The sequence below is a fragment of the Anopheles stephensi genome, chromosome 2, assembly GCF_013141755.1.
Source record: "Anopheles stephensi strain Indian chromosome 2, UCI_ANSTEP_V1.0, whole genome shotgun sequence".
NCBI lineage: Eukaryota > Metazoa > Arthropoda > Insecta > Diptera > Culicidae > Anopheles > Anopheles stephensi.
The window spans coordinates 84,046,245-84,064,198 of NC_050202.1; the positions used below are offsets into that span (position 1 = coordinate 84,046,245).

Below are 17,954 nucleotides of genomic sequence, written 5' to 3' on the forward strand. Positions count from 1 at the left end.
TTTCACAAGTGTGCGATTCAACAGCACAACAAAGGGTTGGGAGTTGGCCGGGTGCTTCTTCTTCGGTTGGGATGCCGAAGAAAACCCAAGCCCGGTGCAGCCGGTGGTGGGGCCCTTTTCTTTAATCTTTCTTCCCAGCAGCAGCCGGGGAATGAATTATGGCTGTCATAATACTTCCAAAGGAATTGTGCTCACCTTGCGAGATTTTGCCCCGGATGGCAAACTGGAAAGAGCTGTGGCTCGCCCAAACCGATCGTTTGCACGCGGATCCACCGTCCTCACGCGCCTAATGAAGTATGAAATTATTCAATTGAAAATTAGTCTTCGGCCGGGTGGTGCCGCACGATAACTTTATGGCTTTCTAGCGCCAAAAACCTTTCTTCGCATAGGAGTGGGTTCGACCTCAACCCCCACACACGAACACACACAAGCAGGCGTGCAGGGGGTGGATCCGTGGTCTTATATCAAATCGTTATTTATGTGAGAGACTGCAGCCAGGCGATAAAGCATTTCTCTCTCCCAGGTACGTCGTGCGGCTTTCCGGAGTTGCGGTCTGGGAATTTTATAATTTCCGTTCGTTCGCTCAGGGAAACAGGCAAACACGGTGATGATGAAGGATTTTTGAGAAATAATTAAACACGCGCACATGTGGAGGCGCGCACGTACCTGATGTACCACACTCACTATAAGCGTATCGAGTGTCAAAGGGAATCTGGGCGATTCCTCCATTTTTAAAACTCCCAATAAGGGGGGTGGTAACTCCATCACTCGTGCGCCACAAAAAAGTGTCACATTTTTACACCGGAAAAGAACAACACAAAAATCCTTCGATCAAAGGCTGTCGGCATGTGTCGTGATTGGTGGTTGGTTTGCTGTCTGCACTACCAACTCGGTCCACGATCCGTAACGGAGTATTAATTATCACCCCGTCGCGGTATCTATGACAATCATCGGGACCGGGACCGGCGTCGAGCGTCCTGGTGTAAGTGTGCACCCGGCAGCAATTAGTGTGCCACCGACTGGGTGCCGTTGTCCAGGGACCGGGTGGATTGAATATTCATTAATTTTATTTCATTTCCCGCCGTTCGCCGGGTGACGGATGATGATGGTCGAACTTGTAACATTTATCTGTCATCGGCGTTCACCGCCAGATTCCGCCAGAGTTCCTGGCGCACTAATTAATGGCACTTTGTTATGGCATAATAATGGCAACCCGGTGGGGGCCGACGGTGACATTACCACCATTTGGCAGAAAGGGATTTACTGTGCAGTGTCTTCGCTCCGGAGACTGTGAGCACTTCGACAAGGGGGTCGGGCTGCGAGCTGTTGGGAGACAATTTCCATTCCATAAAACGAAGAAGAGTAGGCTAGAATTTATTAGCAACGAAATTCTGGTTTTTAAATATGATCTGTAACTTTTTGCCAAGCAAAGGGTTTCTTTGTGGGACTTGTGGGTAATTCAATAACGGCTGTGTTGTTGTTTCCCGAAAACATTATCAACCTCCTAATGGAAACACAAACGAATTCATTAGTGATTTTTGATCGAATTGCGGGAGAGATGTGGTGTCAGGATAAATCTGCTTCTTGGCAGAAGCGCCCGAGACTAAACTATTGTAATGATTTATGCGCATCCCGGAAGGCATCCTGTTTGACCAATGGGAAAAAAGTTTGTCCTCCCGCTTTTGTGTGCGCCTAGGTAGGTCCATTAAAATGGAAAACACTTCACCCAAGCAACACCAAGCAAAACGGTGATTAGCCTTCGATCGATACGATGCGCCGTTAAAAGGCCACACAATTTATTACACCTTCCAAGCGAGTTGTGGCTGTTGGAGAAGATTGGAGAAAAATCACATGCACGCAGGAATACCATCACCAGCATATTTCTGCCGCTTGGAATGGCAAAACATTCACACAAATTAATAACCCTAAAACCCATCCTACGACATCCCTCCCCTCCTATCGGAGCCAGCCAGACAATCACGGACCCAACCAACAAAAGCCTCGAATGGTGGCCCTGGTCCTAAGTCGGAAAGGCGGAAGGATGTACCGGTTTTTCTCGTACCGACTGAAAAGAAAAGTTGGGCCCCTTCTCCTCGCATCTACGCGGCCACACCACAGAAACACATGCATTACAATGATTGTCCGAGGCGTATATCGAAAGAGACACACTCACATCCACATCCTCATCCTGCCCAAAAACGGGACGACCGGCACGACTCGAAAACGGTAAGACTTTGTGTTCCCTTTTGTTGAATGCGGATCCAAAGCCCTGGAAGGACATCGCTGGACCTGGTGTGTGAGACCTTGCGACAAGACGATGTAAGACATATCGAGGCGAGTACTTCGTTGTGTCCCTGCCAGACGCTCGCTGGAAGACAAAAACCCAGCCCCCGGGTTCAGGGATAATGTTTGGCAATTGCACACCGGACACTGGACACTTGAAAGGCGAGCGAGCGAGCGAGCGATGAAGCGGGACGGGAGAAAATATTTTCCTACGGAGTAAAGTTTAAAATTACTGGTCATTTATTATGACGCTCGAATTCAATGCACATTCTTCAGCGGAGAGGTATACTTACGGGACCGTTCCGTTGACTTATTGACATTTGGGGAAAAAGTTATGCGTTCTAGTCCGTTTTTTGTTGAACCCCACAGAAAGGGTTCTCGTATGTGAGTGTAAGGAATTAAATTGATAGGAAAATTTTCATGCTCCGCTTGTATGAAGAAATCTGGACATGCGAGCAAGAAACCGAAAAAGTGCGCCAAAAACGAGCATATGGTCCGCTCGCGTTTGAATGGCTCCTGCATAATGAAGCATTCTTTTCAAGTGTCACAAAAAGGGACACACAGATGATGTTTGATGCTTTCTGTGGCAGGAGAAAGATGCACCATTTTCTCCCGTTCTAGGCTTTGTTGATTTAGCCGTGCAGCTTCACAGAGATGCAACCTTCTTAGGCTTCCCTTCTCCCGTAGGTAGAGACAGGTCAATGAACATCCAGAAGAAGATCCTTTTTTGTTTTGCAATCCGCTTCCCGAAACCCGAATCTCCGTCATCTTCGATCCTCGTAATGGTATTTTATTCTCGGCTTTTAGATCGTCGAGCGGACATCGACACCAACAGTCAGTCAGCGCGCCTCCCATTTGCTGTCAATCAAGGAATTGATATTTTTTAATTAGATTTCACTTTTCTCCGACGCAGGCCGCATGTGAGATAACCGTGTCGAAGCTGCAGCCAGCCTATTGTGACGTTTAACTTTTTTTTTTTTGTTCGTCCTGCTTCGTTTCGTCATTTCCTTCGTCAGCGGCAAACACATAATAGACCGGCGTCGGTACTCCGGCCGCTCGGCTCCGGAACTGCGGACCAGGCGGCCTAAAAATGCGGAAATAGGAGCCGATAGTGATCAAGGCAGCCTCGTGAACTGTCACGTTCCATTCCAGGGTGTATTTTTTTCGATTCTCCTCCCGTTTTTTTTTTTGTTCCTCCCGTTCCGGACCCAGAGGTAAGGTTGGCGTCAGGATCGAGGTTTCCTGTTTGTTTGTTTGGTTCCAGCGTTCGGGTCGTTTCGCTTGGAGGACGACTTCGGGGTGTGTGTGTGTGTCGGTTGGGTTGTTTTTTCTTCTCGCTTTAAAAGCCGGCAGCTTCACGCAACTGGTGATCAGATGCTGCTCATCTCGGCCTCATCTTATCCCATGCGTGTTGTTGACCTTTGTGGCGCGCGTGCCATGTGCGGCCTCCTGCTTTTTTATGCCCAGCCCAACGGAGAGAGGGAGAGCATAAATCCGATACTTATCATGATACTATTTGCAGAGGACGAATGCTCTTTTTATCCTATGTCACATTTTTAAGCTCAACTTCACAGGAGGACTCCGGTTTCCAAACAACTCCCTAACCCGAGAGTTCAACAATAGAGTTAACTGTGTGTTTTTATACTGAAGAACAAAAGTCAATGGGACGATGCTCATAGTGTCGCGCCCGTTAAATTACATTCAAATGAATGGCAGCTCAAAGTTCACTGCACTGGCAACAACACCAGAACTCCGCATCCACTGAACTGTTTAATGATAACTTAATAGGATTTGAGCAATTGTCATCGAATTGGAAATTTTGCGGCAAATGATCATCCAATTTAGCAAACAATTAATGCAAACAAATCCTGCCTGCCCGATGAAGCCAATTACGTCCGCCATCGAAATTGAATTAGAAAAGCTGATAAGCCTGAACCTGTGGGCCCTGTGGTGTTGTCCAGGAAATCGTTGGCTCACTATCGGCACGCACTATTTCTCCCACCCTGGATTCCAGGGACGATTCCAATCAGTCGTGATGATTTGTTTGCTGGCGCAGCACTTCCCACCCGTACAGGAGGCTCGACACAGTGCAATTGTTGTTACGTGTCACCGGACGGATGGTCATCAAATTGCGCAACACGTCGTCGTCGTCGTACTATTTGTTGTGGTGGAAAAGCTATAATTTTCCAATAATCATCAAATTCACGCAACGATGCCACCTTGCTGAGAGAGTTCGCTCTGAATAGGGGAGCTCGGTTTTTGGCGGGGGACCAACTATCAACGTCAGTCATCGATCATGCTGTTGTGTCTGCAATCGTGGACTGAAATTGACCACTTCCGGTCCGGTCACAAGAATCCTATTCATTTACGCGCATCAATCGTTGTTGCAGCAGTTCTGATATCCTGTTTCAATGCTTTTCAAACCGGCAAAAGACTGGCAGGATCTATACCACCCCCGCCTGTCATCAAAGGACCACCACCGGTGGGACATCTTTGCGAAATCAGAACCCGATTGATGCGCCCCTCGATGAGCTCGAGACTTCTTTTGTCTCTAGCACGGCTACCACGCACCGGATGCCATTCATGTCGCTCTCAAACGAGATGAATGGATGGATGGCCGTGGCCATTCTTCGGGGCATTGTGTGTGTGTGTGTGTGTGTCGGACCGGTTGAAGGTGGTAGCCACGGAAGTGTAGTCGTTTGCGGACTCCGAGTGTGGTCTCGGAACCACGGTCAAGGGTGGCTCGCCACAGGATTGACCAAGAGGGGTAATCAACGAACCCTTCTCAGGCTCGTTTATTGAAGTCATAATTTAAAGCAGAAATACTTGAGTACACACACACCCTTACCCTTCTGCCGTAGGCGACGAAGTGTATAGGTTTCAGATATCCGGGCGTATTTTTCTCCCCCTCCTATCAAAAGCGTTGTAGGCGTCCACTTGCAGGAAGCAGCAGGACCTTGTCCGGTCGTCGATTGGATGAGAAAAACCGGGGGAAAACAAACACGATTTATGATCGAATAGCTGACGAGGAGGGGGGGGTGCGCATCAAGCTGGGCATGGAAACATATTTCGAAGTACCGGTCAACAACCGAAGGGGGGAAATGACATTCAAATGGCACTGGCCGGCGTTGCGTGCATGAATATTAATTACGGAAGGAACGAAAAAACTGCAATGAATTAGCACAAAGTATTTGGAAATTAGCACCACGGGTGGTGAAAGATGAATGAAGACGTGCTCGCCGAAATATCGAGAAAACAAAGGCACTCAGCAAAGATTGAATATTAAATTGCTGCTCAGAAAAATGGGCGCTGTTTAAGGCAGGGTTTTAAATAAATTAAAAATAGTTCTCCTGAAAGCAGCAAGAAGAATTCGTCCAAAGCAAGCGCTAATTAGCAATAAGATATGGCAAGAATCTGTAATCACGTCCCAAGTAGTTGTAGCGAACCGGTTGATGGGACAATCGAAACATACACAGCGCCTAATTAAATTATGACCACATTTCTGCCAAACACAATGCACCATTTGTTTGCAACGAGATAGATCGCGTTTAAGCTGGTACAACACAAATCGACACCTATTAGAAGTGGGAGGAAGCCTGGTTGACTGGTCCCACTCTTCACGCATTTATGGTCGGTTTGTTTACCGACCGTTTCTAAACCTCGCTGCCGCAAATTACTTTTTCACCTGTACATCGCGTTGCTGCCATTTTTCGATCACTTTCGACGGGTAATTAATGGCAGCATTGAAAGCAACCAACTCCCGGCAGCGCACCGTCCATGGGCTGTCCACCGATAACGTTGGCGGTGGCGGCGGCGGCGAATGCAATTTGTCAGAGTTGTTGGCTTGAAAGAAATGGGCGCAAGAAACACTTGGCGATGCATTTTTGTGTTTTCGTAGGGAGGGACGCCTCATTTGCATATCGTCAATTGCGGGCACAGACACAACGGCCGGAGGGTGGCAGTACAGCTTGGGGGCCAATAAGGTACAATGCGAAGAACCGATCCGATCCGTCAACCCCGTCACGTTGGTTGTTTGATGATGACGCACTGATGCATATTGGCCCCATAAACGCGTCGCGTTAATCAAGTGTGCGTGCGTGCGTTACCCGTGACCTTCCTGCGGGTGGCGTTCCGGGCGACTCGTGGAATTCTAGGCCAACTGACACCACTGCCACTACCGGGGCGAGGTCACAGCAACACGCGTCGCCAAATCGATCATGTGCCAATGCGGGGAAGGAGAGAGCAACAAACCCGGCCTGGCTTGGACCCGCACATTTGTAGTCTCGCCGGAAGTAAACAAAGGAATACCGGAACATCCGAGATGAACGCCGCCACCATTTTGAGGACATTTAAAAAGAAAAACGGCCAATTAAAAGTAACGCCCGCTAGTGATGACAGTACTAACAACACAGCGCGCTAATCATGTGTACCGCTTTTGGGGCCATAAATTCAAGGAGAGCTGGGAAACGCCGGAAAACGGGATCCGCCGAATGGGTTGATATCGCTCCGCTACTGCCGCTACTGCTTGCTTCCGAACGTCATGTATTTCGGTGTGGTGCGCGGTTTGATAATGAACCACCCTTTTCGCACGGGCGCACCGGCGTCGTCGGGCGGCGGAGACGTGTGCGGTACATGTATCGTAAAACAATATAAATATAATACAAAAGCGTAACACCCCGACTGCGTTCCGTCATTGCGTGCGTGTCGATCGAATCGGAAGGTGGGACTCCGATTGAAGAGTGTGTTGCAGCAGGTTGTTGGCTCGCTTTCCTATCACGTTCCAGTGTGCCTAAAACGAAAAACAAACGGACAAACGGTCAGTGCAGTATGACTTCGTTGGGATGTCTAAGTGCTTGGGTGGTTCTGCTTACCGTTGGATGTTCCATAACGCATGGTAATGACACTTGCTGCTTCACGCTACAAGCAATCTGACCTAACGTTTCTTCCCCTTCGCCAACAGCGGATGACTCGAAGATCGTCGGCGGCACTACCGCGAACGAGCGGATTCCGTACCAAATTTCGCTGCAAGTGCTGGTCAGCTCGTTCTTCGGGTTTGGACCGAAGCGCTGGATGCACAACTGTGGCGGCTCGATCGTGAACGAGTACTACGTGGTGACGGCGGCCCATTGTCTGGACGGGATGGACATTAACCGGATGTCGATCGTGGCCGGCACGAACGATCTGCGGAACGAAAGTTCGAAGGGCACACGGTACTTTCTCGAGTCGTACCTCATCCATCCGGACTACATCGAGCTGAACCGGAGCGATATTGGGGTGATGCGCGTGAAGGAACCGTTCGCGTTCAGCGAGAACGTGCAACCGATTCGCTACTCGTCCGATTTTGTGGGCGGTGGTGTGATGTGTCTGCTGACCGGCTGGGGCTACACGATGCCGATCCGTATCGGATCGACGCCCAAGGATCTGCAGGAAGCGGAACTGACGACGATCACGAACGAGCAGTGCCGGGAGCGTGGTATGCCCGTTAACCCGACCGAGATCTGTACCTTTACCCGCGTTGGGCAGGGTGCTTGTGGGGTGAGTGGCTGAGTTGCTAGAAGACAGATTGGGGAGAGTGGAATTAGAGCAGGCTAGTAACGCACATTGCATACTTTCAGGGTGATTCCGGTGGTCCGCTGGTGTGCAACAATCAGCTGTCTGGCGTCGTGTCGTACGGTACGCGGTACTGTGGTATCGGTGTTCCGGATGTCTACACGCGCGTTTCGGAGTTTGATTCGTGGATCCAGGAAAACACGCAAGACAGTGGAAGCAGTGGAGGTGGTGGCAACAGCAGTACATCACCGGCTGAAGAGCCACAGCCAGCTTGAGGTCGATCGCCGTACGTCTGCTGATATATCCGTCCGTGAAGTGATGATCTGCCAAACACTCACCAAACCCTTCCAAAAAAAGCCGCGTAACGTACCCTTCAGTCAGAGAGTGAGAGCGTGAAAAAAGCAACCGCTGTTAATAAACGTAATATAATATTTCAATTTTTCACTCACCTCGGGGCATCGCCGCAATCCGAAACGGCGTCAGTGGCGCACTTCAGCCTCATAATTAGCTCGTACAAGAGTTAACACAATTTACAGCCCAAGTTCGATTCGATTCGCTCCAGTGTGCGTATTCTGACCGCGACGCGGTGAACAATAGGACTGACTGTTCGCGGCGGATTGCGCCCTGCCCGGATTGTTGACGGTATGTTTCAATTTGAACGACCGCGTGGTGGTGTCCTAGCAACACCTTCAACCCCGTTCTCGTTTCGCTTCGACGTTTCGCCCGAAGGGGTTCAATTTTATCCCACAACCCCGGCTCGTGTTTTGCGAATTGAAACAAATGTGGTCATATGGGAATGGTGAGCGGAGGCATAAAAACGGGAAGAACCAATCACCCCGAGGCGAAACTAAATGAGAGAACTAACTTTTGCACCTATTAACGTCAGCGCGTTTCGGCAGTTGGGAGCTGGTGAACTTCAAACTCGTTGCATGCGCTGCATGCGAGACTTCTTACCCTTCTGTGGACCCCTTTCTGCTGGAAGACTTGGTGACCTCGCTCTCCTGCTCCCTGAGCAGACGTGGTTGTTGCTTGGTGGCCTCGGACCCGGTTGATGAGATGTCTGAGCCTCAACATCCCAAGATGCTGCCGGTTCCCGGGCCTGCCCGGTTTAGGGATCGAGACTGGTAGCTAGAACCAACAACCACACAAAAAAATCTCATCTCTAGCCTCCGGGATGAAAATGGTGGTGTGTAAAAAAAGGGGGAAAATTTGAAGATGAGCGGCCAAATGAGATGAAAAGTCACCCGAGGACTTCCACCACCAGCAGCAGCAGCATCACTGCTGGGTAAAATGTTACAGATGTCAAAGTGCTGTCAGTTCGTGACCGTATGCTCTCCCGGGGCATATCGACGAGAGCGTCTCATTTTCGGTGTGTGTATGCAAAAAAGAACCCCTGAATCCTTTCTTCTCGCTCAAAACGTGCGTGCGTGCGTGCGTGAGGTTAGAGGAGGCCCGGTCGTTTTTTTATTTTCGTCGGCCGGGCCACGCGCTCGAGAATTTTGATTGAATGAAGAACCGACGCTTCCTTTGCACGGCACCATTTGAAGGGCAGATAAAAAGGTTGACAGCAGCACAATGCGCCAAACCGTCGCAGGTTCGTTCGGGTGTGTCCTGATTGTGTGGTTAAATTGGAAACCGCAAAGAGCGACAAAAAATACTCGGCCCGTGGCAGGTTACGGATTCATCTTGCTGACATGGAAAATAGATTTTTTGGCACACTTTGCACGTACAATAGAGTTGCAAATTTATCTGTTGCTCAAGATTGAGATTGAAGAAAATAGGGAGAAGAAGCTGAACTCGGGAGGATATTAATTTTTAAACATTTTAAATGATATTTTCTTGCCCAGCTGCGTATCGTGTCCGTTGCGAAATCAGGTTTTACGAGCATCGAGAAAATCCGTTACAAGACTTTCCTCATTAATGTGACTTCTGGTGTGTGTGTGTGTCCTTCACATGAGACTCACTATCCCTTATCAAACCGACTCGGACTCTTTCTTTCCATCGGAACGCGTTGAAAACTTTCTCACAAACGTTTGGCTATTTAATTTAAAATATTATGATCGATCGCTTTCGGCAGCATGGACCGGATACCCTTTTCCCCGCTGTGTAAAACTGCAACACACAGGAAGCGGATGTGACACACAGAAAATACGACCACGACTTCCATAAGCCTTTCCGCGCTCGGTGCTGTGCTAATGGATTCATGGACACAGCATTAACCCCTTCTCGACGCAAAACTGACCGGTGCTGACACTGATGACCTATGGGACCGAAAAAAAGAGGTACATATGAGGAGCTGGAGTAAGGAGTAAGAAAAAAAAGCGGTACGCCATGGTCAACCCCTGAACTTCCGTTCCGAGCTCCGAACTCGCAAGGGAAGGGGGTAATGATACGAGCCACCAAGTCCTGGTCCTCGTCCAATGGCGGAATGGATTAATCCTTCCCAAAACTGTGCTGTACTGTGTGACCATGCACGTTTTACCTTTCGAGTGAGACTTCCAGAAAGAAAAATTACCCAAACCACCTCAAGAGTGTGTCCAAGAAGAAAAAATACGGAACGGAAATCCCCGAAGAAAACTCGTTCGGAAAGGAAAGCTTGTTTTGGGTGCAAAAAAGATGAAAACTTTTGAAAAATGTTGTCCGAAAAATCGATCCACGAAGGTTTTCCCGTCTAACCTGTTTCTGTCTCTGGGTTGGGTTTGGTCCCTGTGTCGGTGGGAAATCGGGTACCTTTCTCACGGACCCTGGACACCGTAAGCATTCGGGCTAGTTGAAGAACAACTTTTTGATTTAAAATCTGGTTTAGGTGGAAGGTCCTAAATACATTAACCAAAAAAAAAAAAAGAACTCCGATCCACGTCAACAGTCGACGAAAACGGTCGTGAGAACATTCCCTTTCACGATTATTATTTCGAAAACTCTTAAAGAAAATAAATTTCTATTAGACACTCACCAAGCTGTGACTGTAGCCTGGCCATTCCGCAAAATCAATCCACCACATGCGGTGACCCCGATCATCACGAGCAAACAATGTAAGCGCACAGATGGCACATGGCCCATCTCAACAGGTGTCGCCACGATCCGGCACAACTGCATTCGCGATAGCTATCTTTTCGCGTGTTCCCGAGCCCCCTTCCCCGGAGCCGGGAAGACGAGTCTGAAGTCAAGACGGAAGACATGCGAAAAACCCACCAGGGAACATAATACATGCATTGGTCACATCATAAAACAAAACAGCGAACACGGCCAAATGAAAGGGCCGGGCTGTTCCCATCGCTTGCGCCATTATGCTCACCCTGCTGTGTGTGTGTGTGTGTGTGTGTGTGTGTGTGTGTGTGTGTGTGTGTATGTGTGACTGTGACAAGCGCAAGCCCAATCTCACCATCGCAGATAACAATCTTGCCCCCTTATCGTCCTTATGTCTTGCGGCGGTTTCACCAGGGCCTGCCAGCGAATGCATTTCCGCGTATGCAATGCATCTGTGCAGCGTTGCACGTAGAGAAACCCATCGGAGAAATGGGACAGCACAGCACAGAACAGGGCCAATTTCATGGCAAATTTATATGCATTAAAGCGGCTAAACAAGCTGTGACTTTAAGGTCTGGACGCTCTGGAGGTATTTTTGTTATAAGGTTGGGGCCTTATGGTTGGTTATATTAAACAAAAAATATTTAAAAAAATTCAAAATGACCGTTAGAAATAAAATTAATTTGAATCGGAATTCGTATGGGATACTTGTGACAGCTTTCGTCCTCTTATTAGTCCTCCTTTGGCTAGTTAACTGGTAAGTATCTTGCCATTACTGAGATAAAGATTCCCATTCTCTTCTCTCGATCATCAACCAATCTCAGATAATCTTAACCACCCATAACCATTCGTTCTTAGCTCCAATTCCGACAATGTTTCCTGTACTTTCTAATCCCTGCCCTAATCTCGTTGCTTACAGCTTTTAAAACAAAGCCAAGATTTATGTTCTACATTCAATAGAGTGGCACTTGTGAACGGGTTCGCTAGGGGCTAAGGCTCGATGGCGGAGGAGCTAGAAAATTGTACCATGATTAATTACCCACCAGATAACCTTCTCTCGGGATGGAGCCATACTTAAGCGCCCAATTCTTTCCTTGGCAGAATAGAGATCGATATGTGCAGGCGCTGTTGGCTGTTTGCTGTCGCCATATCGCTCACACGAGAAATGCATCGCAGCATGAGGTAACGCGAGCGGTTCGATTGGTTCCACTTCCCATTGCCGGGCCGTGCGCCACGTGGTCACCGTCACGACCGATGCAAAACGCCCGATCACGAACGCTTAACGCGCGATCGATCGAACCCCACCAGAACCCCTGATTGCCGTACGTAGTTTTTCGCGCGATAAAAGGCCGCAACGCCGGGCGACCGACGAGCTAAGCAAATGGGCGTGCGTTGCTTATCGCGATGATCCGTCCCTTCGGTGCCTTACGTAAGACACGACATTCCAGCAGGAGAGGTCAACGGATCGGATTCGCCGGAATTGTGGTTCCGTTTCCATTTTTTAAGGTAAACCGTAACGAGGCGGGTAAGTCTCAGCATGTATCGCGGTATGTAAAGCACCGGAGGCACAAACAAACAGAGCGAAGCGCAAAAACAAAACAAAACAAAAGAAGATCGGCGACGGGGGTCGTAAATTAAAAATAATTATCCTGCTTATCTTTCACTGCCACTCGCTATCAGCGACACGAGTTTGAAGGTTTTGGGGTGCAACCTTCCAGACAAAAAACTTCGGCCAATTCCATCCAGGATGTCCTGGTCCAACAAATTGAGTGGTTCTGCTCGGCTCCGAGCGTTCTACATCCTTCCAAGTGGCCAAAGCTCGCCTCGCACGACAGCGAGAGCTCAAGTGAAGTTAATGTTTTTTGGATAATTTATAGCCCGAGCAGCACCAGACCCCGACTCGTTTGACCCGCTGTTTGAAGTTGCGATAGTGGTTCTAATGAGTGCCGCACCGAACTAGGCAGCGAGAGATGTACATCTCGGGCTTTGGTTTTTTTTTGTTTTACGGTGGCAGCTCTCCAGACGTAAAGCGATAAAATGTTATGTCTTCACTCTTATTATGCTGAATGTTCTGGATCGCACCTAGAGCGTCGTGTCGTTAAGGACTGGCTAGCTTGTGTTTTACCCCAGCCATAACAGTTTCGGGGTAATTGGACTTGGATGTAACTACTAGAACGACTCATTTCTCCACGGTCTTCAATAACGGCCAAATGGACAAAGTTTCTGAAGCATCTGTGCTTGTTTGCACTCGAAAGGGAACCTGTTTTTGGCTGTCAAACCGGACATGCGCAAGCTACCGGATTGACCTCTTCTTACGCGTCCTCCTCCCAAATCGACACACTGACCTATCAAGCGAGATGCATGCAAACATTAAAATAACAGACACTTCTTCAAACCGGGAGATTGCTCTCAGAACAGCATCTAAAAAATCCCCCGATCAACCCCTGGAGTTCATCCTGACATCAATTACCGGGTGGTTCGGTCATAACCGTTGACCGAACACCCGGTCAAGCGATCATGCAGCAGCTTCTGGACAACGACCTTTCGCCCGGTAAAACATCTTCCTGTACCCAAAACTGGCTACTCAACATAAGTTCGTGATCTTCAGCTTCCGTCGAAAGACGAGGTCCCCCCCATCATCTTTCCACCCTTATCTCAGCAGGAACAGCATCATCACCATCGTCATCCTGCTCTTCCAGTTCCCCAGCGAGACTCAAGAGACGGTCATCATGCCGAAGTGATAAATTAGAATATCTTCGCCGAACTGGTCCTGCGAAGAAATGAAGAAAGCGCGCGCTGATGACATCCCGAGCACAATAGGGGTCAACACGCATACAAACACGCGTGCGCGCGCGCTCTTATTGTCAAGCTTTTGCATTTGGGAAGCTGGCCAGGAAGTCCCTGGTGAATCTGTGTGTCCGTCGTAACGCGACATCAGGGACGCAGGAAATATTTAAATTGCATTCAAATTTTGATGCTTTTCTTTTGCCTCGCAGTTTGAGGCACTGCAGATGCAACAGCGACGATGAGTTTGACCCCTCGGCTCGTCGGAGTGCGCGAAGAGAGAAGGTAGAGAAAAATAAACATAAATAAGATTTGCTTGAAGTTGCAGTAAAAGCTAGTTGCATAATCGGGACGACGTAGAATAGACGACGGCTTTGCGACGAGGACCCTTTATTTGATGTTCCGAATGACCACTGGTCAGTCTGTTTCTATCCCCGGGTTGCTTGTCCATGCTCTCCATCCCTAAGGACTCGCTAGTCTTAGGGGAACGGTACAGGGGACGGCACAAAGAAAACAAAAACCCATCGAAGAACCGTCGTATCGTCAGGCATTTGTCAGGCTGACCATCTATTTCAGCTCCCTCGGTCTGGTCGATTCGATACCGATCTTCGCCCGTTGCGAAGGGGACGAGCGCATATCGAAGGCGATCCTTTCAACGGTCACCCGGACACCGTGCAAATGCCGTGATGCGCCAAACACATTTGCGTGAGAAAATATTTTTCCTCCGCCGTTCGGAGTGCCGGGAATGACGTCTTGTGGCTTGTGGAAGCAAACGGAACACCACACCGGAACGGATCGATCCAAGGCGATTAGGCGATGCTTTCGGACAGAACAGAACGTGGAACAATCGGGGAAATCGTTTAGTTTAGGAAGGAAAGCTGCCTTCCTTTGCTGGCGAACTAATGCTTCCCGGTTGTTTGTTCTAGCACGTTCTGAGATGGCAAATGAGAAGGATTAGAGCAATTAGAATGTCTTGTAGGGATTTCGGAAAATCGGTGTCCGATTCGAGCCTATTTTGAGCGAAAACACACGCACCAACATCAACCGCAGTTTGTGCAGTTTAGAACCGAGCTGTGTTTGCCTTCGCATCGATCATTTGAGAAACTTTCCTAACTAATGACCAACGTCCTGCGCTGTCACTGTTTTGTAGCGTTTCCCAGTGAGACTACGAAAGAGTTAATAATAAGATCGCTAAAATACAAACCGAAGCGAGGTTTAATATTTCAATTAAAGCCCCGAAAACCTTATCCATTTTCTCTGCCAACCTTTAAAACAAAGTTGTAATTAGACTTGTGACAATAATTTCGTGTGCGAGTGTCCCTTTTTAAGGGACCCTTAGGGGCTTGCACCGGTATCAATTACCGCAGGCATTCCTCGCTAGTTATCACTTCTAAACTTTTCTCACCCAGCTCTGTAGCCGCGACCGCAAACCGGAGGAGTCTCCTGGGCATAATTCAAATCCTTGGCTGGCACGTACGTAACCGGAGAGTTGTTGTCGCTTTCACCGAACCTCTCTCCCGCTCGCTCTCTCCCCACGCTACTTGACAGTGATAAATTAATAATTTAAAACCTTTCTCCCTGACCCGAACGTGAATCCTGGCGAGGGTGGCGACGGTTAAAATTCGAAGTACCTCCGGCGGAACACCGCTGAGGGAAAAGAACATTTTTGTTTGCTTTCCGGTCGTTGCGATATCAACTTACGCGCTAAATTATGATTTTATCCGTGCTGTTGATTTAAGAACTGAAGTTGTGGACACAACTTTGTTGGTTAATTTTCTTTGTCTTAAGCGCGCGGCTTGTTGAAGTCGGGCTGCTCATAATTTTACACCAACCGTAAGATCGCTTTCAATACCCTTTCCAAACCTCTTCCGCACAAAAGTAACGCGGAAGGCAATAATTCGCCCACCACAAAAGATCAAACCTCTGCCTTCGGCTAATTTGCATAATCAAATTGATTTACTTGCCTAATTCCATATTCCACCCCGTTTTCTTTGGCGATGCGAACGGGCGGCGCTTGGTTGTGGCTGCAGTGCTCACTGCAGCTCGCTCGCAGTTATGGGTGTATATTGCCGATGAATAAATTCTGAGGCCCCCGTACCTTCGCACCGAGTGTTCCCGGCGTGCAAAACTTTCAACGCAAGCCGAGCAGATGGCAGCCTAGGTGCTGCCCTAGGCGTGGGAAATAGCGCCTCCGAGAGAAGGAAGGAACTCCGTACCGCAACCAGATCAATCATGGGTCTGATTAGCGACCGCAGTTCCAATGTTCCAATGTCCAAAAACCGAAGGACCCACAGCGTTCGTACTCGACGCACACAAAAGATCACCCACGGAGACATGGTGAGCTGTTGTGGCTGTGGTTGTTGTGCCGCAAGACAAGACACACGCTAACAAGGTACGTGATTTAACTTTAAGATGTCCTTTCCTACGAGATCCCTACGGTTGTCCCGAGGCTTACCGAATGTGGCGTGTGATTGATCAACTCGCACCCGGCACGGACGGTCGGACACCGGGCGAACCCTCGTGCAAAGTTGCGGGAGTCGATAGCAAGCAAGGAACCGACCGAAGCAAACCGTTAACCGCAAAAAGGGATACAAATATTTTCACTCAAGTACATCACTCTTCCCGAAACAAAGGACCCTGACACCGACGCCTCCCGAAGGATGCCGGGCGCAAGGGGTCCTTCGCCCTTTGTTTGACCGGTAGTCGGACGGAAAGAAAGTTTATCTTTCATTAGTTTAGCTTCGATTCGTTTGTCGTTTTGCGGTGTCCTGTGGCAGGGTTCCTGTGTCGGTCGTAATTATTTGGATAAGGATGAATTTATGTGGACAGAAAGTGGTCTTTCGATGGTGGGAGAGCAATAATGCGTTGGTAGGTAAGCTAACCGATCGGTAACCGAGTGAGTCTTAGATATGTTCCGTTACCTGGAAAGAGCAGTTAAAGAGCATGGGGTTTATGGTTTGATGACATCAAGATTTCCGTTTTGATAAGCAAGAAAGTATCCAACGCATGTAAAAGAGGTTTTTTTATCATGTCAGTAAGGGAATGCTATTGAGAATACGGTGCTTTTGGAATAGAAAAGCTGAGACTCAGTTTTGAGAATAACAAGGAAGTCAAGTCAAGGAATTACGAGATAAGAACTCATCCAGCTAGGGCTGATGTAGTACAAGGAATTACGAGCGAGGACTACTTGATGCCTTGAGGAATTAACGAAAGAACTCTCTGTGTGAAGTTTTCGTGCCAAACAGGAAGAAGAATTCATTCCTGGAAGAGTGATATGAAGAAGAGTTCTTGGGGATGCGTCTGTGATAAATTTTTTTAAGAAAATATCCTTTACATCCACTAATTCTCTGCCTAGTTGAGCGTCAATAGCTTTGATGGGTTTGGACGTTTTACTGACAAGGACTTGACGATTCTTCGCACAGCTCGTCTCTTCTTCGTGATCATCATTTTTCTCGCGTCAGTTTTAGGAGGTCTTGCAACTCGACAATCATTTCCGCATTTCTAGCCATCACCAACCTAAAAGATACAACAAAACAAATAAGAATTGCGACAAACATAAGAAGTTTATATATTTCAGGACACAATTTACATACCTTTTCTCGTCCGATTTCACTCGCTCCGAACATTCGCCAGCCAATTGAAACATTGTATCCCAGCACCGGATAAGCTCTGCAAACCAACACATTACAGCACCTCATCCTCCATTTCTCTCGCACCTCATGAATGAATACCCCCACCGTCTTTGCTACGCTCGATCACCTCCCGACAGCACGGACTCTTAACTCGGGTTCTATCAACCATCCACCATCGGCCAACGCGCCACTTGACGATGTAATCAGGCGTGCTGCTCGAGGATGAAAAATCCTTTAATTTTCTCATCTCGGCATACCGACGACGGCGCTCACTCCCTGCGGCTTCCTCCTCATTTGTCAGTGCGTGGTGCGCCCCGTTTTGCTGTGGGGTGCCTGTTGTTCGTTTGTTTTTTTGCGTTGCCTTCCCGCTCGCTTTCCGTGCGGATTGTCATCATTCATCGGACGCATCGACGCATCACTAATTCATCATCATCGTCGCCGCAACCGAAGGGTTGGCGATGGTACGAGAAAATGGATTGTGCGAGTGTGTATGGGAACATTGGCCCATTTTTAAGATGATTCGCGGGAACTGCAACTCATCATCGGGCTGGCGGTAGAAGTGGACCGTGATCAAGTGCAATAAGGCTTTGTGAGTGAAGGGAAGGGATGCTCAAAAAATGGGATAGATTGTTTGAAAAAAATATTTCAAATAAAATGTTGAATAAAACCTGCAATTCT

General features: G+C 48.4%; 1 protein-coding gene across 1 annotated transcript; it reads left to right on the top strand.

Annotated features, from left to right (window-relative positions):
* Positions 1 to 6,206: 6,206 nt before the first annotated feature.
* On the top strand, positions 6,207 to 8,189 carry LOC118507592 (chymotrypsin-1-like). Its single transcript, XM_036046259.1, has 3 exons — positions 6,207 to 7,177; positions 7,244 to 7,818; positions 7,899 to 8,189. The coding sequence occupies exons 1-3, from the start codon at positions 7,111 to 7,113 to the stop codon at positions 8,106 to 8,108; spliced, it is 852 nt and encodes a 283-aa protein (XP_035902152.1). The 5' UTR covers positions 6,207 to 7,110; the 3' UTR covers positions 8,109 to 8,189.
* Positions 8,190 to 17,954: the final 9,765 nt, after the last annotated feature.

Coding starts and splice junctions, on each gene's coding strand:
- LOC118507592 (XM_036046259.1), top strand. CDS start 7,111: ATGACTTCGTTGGGATGTCTAAGTGCTTGGGTGGTTCTGCTTACCGTT. Junction 7,178..7,243: donor TGGATGTTCCATAACGCATG/GTAATGACACTT, acceptor CTTCGCCAACAG/CGGATGACTCGAAGATCGTC. Junction 7,819..7,898: donor TTGGGCAGGGTGCTTGTGGG/GTGAGTGGCTGA, acceptor GCATACTTTCAG/GGTGATTCCGGTGGTCCGCT.